This window comes from Citrus clementina, unplaced genomic scaffold (assembly GCF_000493195.1).
Source record: "Citrus clementina cultivar Clemenules unplaced genomic scaffold, Citrus_clementina_v1.0 scaffold_6, whole genome shotgun sequence".
NCBI classification, from domain to species: domain Eukaryota; kingdom Viridiplantae; phylum Streptophyta; class Magnoliopsida; order Sapindales; family Rutaceae; genus Citrus; species Citrus x clementina.
In genome coordinates this window covers 6,534,485-6,539,680 of record NW_006262139.1, presented here as the reverse complement: position 1 = coordinate 6,539,680, position 5,196 = coordinate 6,534,485, and the positions used below count along the sequence as shown (strand labels likewise).

The 5,196-nt window shown below is 34.4% G+C and overlaps 1 protein-coding gene across 1 annotated transcript; it reads left to right on the top strand.

Moving 5' to 3' along the window:
- The first annotated feature begins 290 nt into the window (after positions 1–290).
- On the top strand, positions 291–4,429 carry LOC18038915. Its single transcript, XM_006428467.2, has 4 exons — positions 291–756; positions 867–920; positions 1,356–1,481; positions 4,187–4,429. The coding sequence occupies exons 1-4, from the start codon at positions 394–396 to the stop codon at positions 4,364–4,366; spliced, it is 723 nt and encodes a 240-aa protein (XP_006428530.1). The 5' UTR covers positions 291–393; the 3' UTR covers positions 4,367–4,429.
- Positions 4,430–5,196: the final 767 nt, after the last annotated feature.

Genomic DNA, 5,196 nt, shown 5'->3' with positions numbered 1-5,196 from the left:
ACACTAAACTTAATACATAAAAGATTCATATTGTGTAAGAACATATACTAACCTTAAAGTTTTCTCCATTGATGATTATATTCATCTATGTAATACAAGTTTGATGGAATTTGGTGATTTGTTGAAAGTGATGAGGCTTGGTGATTTGTTGAAGTATTAGATTTTTCCTGAATTTTTAAAAGTGGCATTTTGTTCGTAAATTTATTGGAAGCGACGAGGAGTATTTGGTCAAAAAAAGCTAATATTTAGCTAGTTGTGCTACTAAAAAGTTTGGGGCTAAATTTAAAAAACTAAAACATTTTTTGTCCGTCCTCGTAAATTTTCCTCTTTTTGAGAGGTATGTGTAAAAAATAAATAAAAGCCATATTCTCGTCCAGAATTTGTCATTTCACCATGGCCACAACCCTTACATGGCAACCCTTACAATTACAACCCAAAACCACACTCCATATCGGTCGCCGTCGAGCGGCAACCGTCCGGGCCTTCCGACGAAGCGACTTCGACCGGTTCGCACGGCGGATGACCTCCGGTGAGGCCTGGAGGGACGCTTGGCGCACCGCTAATAATGGCTTCGAGCAGTTGGTCTTCGACGCCAAAAAGACAGCCGAGCGTATAGACCGTCAATACTCCGTCTCCCGTCGTCTCAACTCTGCGGCACGTACTGCCGCCGTCCGTGCACGTGAGCTGGATCGGGAGTTTGCAATTAGCGTCCGCTGGCGCTCTTTTAGGATGGATTTTTCCAGAAATTGGCCGAGGGTTTGTGCTTGGCTTTTTAATTATACTTAATTATCTTGAATCCTCTTGGTTATTTAGATTTAATTATTTATTTAGAGCTCTTATATATTTTTTAATTGCTACTTTTGCAGTACAGGAAGCAGCTTAATGATTTTTTAAACACTCCACTAGGAAGAAGTTTTGCTGTGAGTATTACTCAACTATTTTACTTTTAATGGATGCTTCTAAAATGAATTCTTTTCTTAAGATCCTTATTAACATATTTTTCTAGGAAATATTTTATTCTTACGACTTCAAATAGCATTTGCTATAAGCTTGAGTTTCTGCATTTCGGAAATGATGGCTTCTCAACATGGAATTAGATAATATTTGACATCAATTTCTTATATTGGATCCTGCCGTTGCACTAATTAAATGGTTAGCCATATTGAAATGGGCTTGTATTCACTTGAATAGGAGTGCTAGCATTTACTGTTGCATAAATGTAAGCTTTTTTTTTTTATTATTATTTCTCTAGTGATAGCATTATCACATTGTGTCTTCTGATCCCTGCATGTTATCTTTCTTTATAAAGTTTGTTCTTAGCTCACTTTTAATTATGTTACTTGATCTGTTGGTAGACAATTTTCTTCCTCTGGTTTGCATTATCTGGATGGCTGTTTCGCATCTTGATATTAGCTACATGGGTTCTGCCAATTGCCGCACCTCTTCTCATTGGGACAGTGGCCAATAATTTTGTCATTAAGGTATAACCTGTTACCATAATCTTTTGCTTAGAAGTATATTGGTCTGTTCTTAGATTTAATGTTACCTTATTCAATGTGCTCTAGATGGCTTTTTCTGTCCTGACTGTTGGCATTTATTGTCTAATTGGCATGGACGTACTTTTGAATGAATGGTAGGATATACTAACTGTAATTACACAATTCCTTTAACTTTTGTGCTTGTCTTTTATGATCTTTCAGTTGGTGTAGTGTAGGACAATGAAATAGGTAGAAGTAAAATATTTGAATTTCTTGGTGCCTTGGTACGTTTGCTTTCATTTTGTCAATGACATGCATCTTTTGGATCACCCAACTCTCCATTGATGAGTTAACCAATGTTGTTAAATGTTAGGTTGATTCTTTTACTTCATCTAGGAATTCAAAGTATATTTTTGTTTTCAGTGTTATTAATTACATTTGGTATATCAACAATTTAACATGAAAAGGATGCTGAATAGTAACTTCGTTGTTTCTTTTGGGAATTTATTTCTTAGTCATCTTGATTGTTTTCTTTCTTCTTCATTCTCAATGATTATTCTGGGTTACATTTGTGGGATAATTTTTCTTCCCATTACTATACATAACTATTTACAGTTTGAAAGTAGATGAAGTGGTTATTCAGTTTGATTTTCTCAATGCTATTTTGTAGACTTTTGTTCTCCTTTGAAAATAAACTTTTATGTCTCCTTTTGCTTCCTTGTAACCACAAATATGGCTTATGCATCATATATGAATTTGAAAATCCGATGCTAGCCTAAAAATGATGTCATTTAGCATGTGATTTGTTGTTTTTGGATGAAAATGTTAAGAGGACTCTGTTATGGGATGAGAGTTTTGAATGGAGTTGGCGAAGACTCTTCATTGAGGAGTGCAAGGTTCCTTAAGGAAAAGACAAATTTTTTAAGTTATATTAAAGTAGAATCAAATGTCTTGTTGGATTAGTTGCAGAAGTTAGTCGAGGTTTACATGCCAGCTTTCAATCAAATTAAACTTCAGAAACCTTGTTTCTTTAATTCTCTTTATGTTTCTTTTCCATTTCATCGTTATGTTGTACCTGCTTGCTCTGTGACTCTAGCTCCCAATGTTGCTCTTGCACCATGAACTAGAATCAAAGATACCACCACACAAAGCAGTAAAGGATCACAAGTACTTTCTGACATTTCCTTGTCCAAATAAAGGACTATATAGCCTATTTATGGCCCCCAACCTTTGGTCACTTCATTATATATTACTTAATATCAGGAATACATGAACAGATTCATATGGGGTTTAGTGCGATTAAGTAATTATGATTTTCTTTTTTTTAAAAAAAAATTTCTTCCCCATAAATTGCAAAATACAACTCAATTTTGGGTCAGATATATTCAATGCCTATAGGCTTGTCCAATTGTTTACCCAATTTACCTAAAGGCTATTGCCCAGATCAGTTCTAGGCCACCACTCCAATTGCTAGCTAAATAAAAGAGTCTGTCATAAAAAATTAGGTTACTGTGAAGTAGCATTTCAGTAATACATTTGCATAGCCAACTTCATTATATCGTGCAGTTACTCATGTCAGTGTAACAGAATAGGCCAAATTGTCTTCACTTTGATCATTGCTTACTGTAATCTTGGGATCTCCACTGCTCAGCCTAGCGTAACTCATCACAATTTATGATATACTGGGAAAGTGGTGGAATTCACAGGAAGCCATTATATTTTAAAAAATTACAGTTGATTTCTCAAATTTACATTTCAAGATTTACTCAATGTTGCTGGTAAATATCTTTCTTTCTCAAATATAGAAGAGCTCCTTGAGAAATTTCCATGATTATCCATTTATCCTAATCGTTCCAGAAGATATTTTTCTTTACTTTAGTCTTGCTTATGGTGGATCATGATGGTTTTTTCTCTTTTCTTTTTTTGTTGGGGGGGGGGGGGGGGGGGGGGCGCTATCTTTCAATCTTATAGGCTTTCGTAATGTTATAAACTTCAATTTTTGTAATTTTTATTCCCATAACACATAGGTAAGTACTGGGAACAAGGCCGTTTGCACCTGATTTATTCTGATTAATGGTAGCAAATACATTTGTCTCATGATGGTTGGCCTTTTTCCAGTTACATATTTATGCCTTTTAGGATCATTGTTTTTCTTGAATTTTGGATTGAACTACGGAACTGGCAGTATCAATAAAATATACTATCCTTATATCTAATACGCTTTTATCTGCTTTGTACATGAAGTGATTATCTTTCTGATTAAATGATTCTCATATAGTTATTGGAGTGTCCAATTACATGTAGAATGCCTTAATTCTCAAAATGCTAGCAACTGCATATGTTCGCACATGAATTTTTTCACACTGATTTTTACTAGTAAATGTTTTTTTGTTCCTTACATATATTTGCTATTATTGATATAACCTCTTCACCACCCTGCTCTGCTCTATCAGTGGAGCCATGATGGCTTCACCACCCTGCTCTTATCAGTGGAGCCATGGTGGCTTCACCACCAGTCATCTATTGTATGGTCTGATGTGAGCATGAATAATTGGCTAGAAGTATAATTTGGTTCGTAGCTGTGCCCAGCTTGTAGTCGTAAGATGCTAAAATAATTGCATTGTCTATCAACATTTATTTTAGAACTGATCATGAACAAAATACTTAAATCACAGTGTTCATTTGTTCTCTTCGATGGAATTGTGTAGGGTGCTTGTCCGGCTTGTAAGAGGGAGTTTATTGGTTCCAAGGGCCAGATTATTCGTTGTGGAGGCTGTGGAAACATTGTGTGGCAACCAGAAGGGGACTTCTTTTCAAGAAATGGTCGGGGCAAGAAATCTACAAAGTCTGATGATGACATTATTGATGTTGACTTTGAGGAGAAATGAAAAGATACTAAATATACGCAAGTGACTGTCAGTCTGACCAAACTCAACGTAGCAAATGAAAAAGAAAAGAGGATAAAGAAAAGAGGATTAATGCTTTGGATCATTACACATGAAATGGACTAATGGAACCTCCTCACATCTTACTATTTTCAATTTCATCTCGTTTTTTGGTAAGTACTTGTAGGGAGTGGCTTTTAGGAATTTCTTCAGAGTTCACCATAATAAATTATATAATATGTTTCATACTTTATGGAACATTTGAGAAACAAATAGTCAGTCAGAGCCTTTGTTCATAACTAAGCTTTTCTATTGGTCAATAGTCCTTAATGAATTAATGGTGAGCGACACAATTGGGTTGAGGAATTTTATTGCTGTTTGATTGCTGCCAAATTAGGGATATGTTTGTATACTTACTGAATTTTTCATTTTTATTGCTGTACCTTTTTCTTTTTCTTAAATAAAAGGAAATGAGAGTGTCTCATGTACATTTTAGTTTAGTCAATTTGCCAGAAGATAGGAAATTTCAGTGTTGGTAACTCTTAACGATATACTTGATATAGGATTAAATTGTTAATTCAATTACATTTGCCAATACTAAAAGTTTTGTAACATAATAAGGACAAAAATATTTAATTTAATAATATAAATAACAGATAATACGTCATTGCTAATTTATCATAACATATTATTTCACTTACAAAAAGGATGGATATGGTTGAAAGTGGAGTAAGCCCCTAAAAAATAGGATATAGTAGTGGAAGTAGATGTTGGATTCTGACAAGTAATTCGAAACATTATTAAATTAAGTTAATTAAATATTATATTTGAAT

Coding starts and splice junctions, on each gene's coding strand:
- LOC18038915 (XM_006428467.2), top strand. CDS start 394: ATGGCCACAACCCTTACATGGCAACCCTTACAATTACAACCCAAAACC. Junction 921..1,355: donor CACTAGGAAGAAGTTTTGCT/GTGAGTATTACT, acceptor ATCTGTTGGTAG/ACAATTTTCTTCCTCTGGTT. Junction 1,482..4,186: donor CCAATAATTTTGTCATTAAG/GTATAACCTGTT, acceptor GGAATTGTGTAG/GGTGCTTGTCCGGCTTGTAA.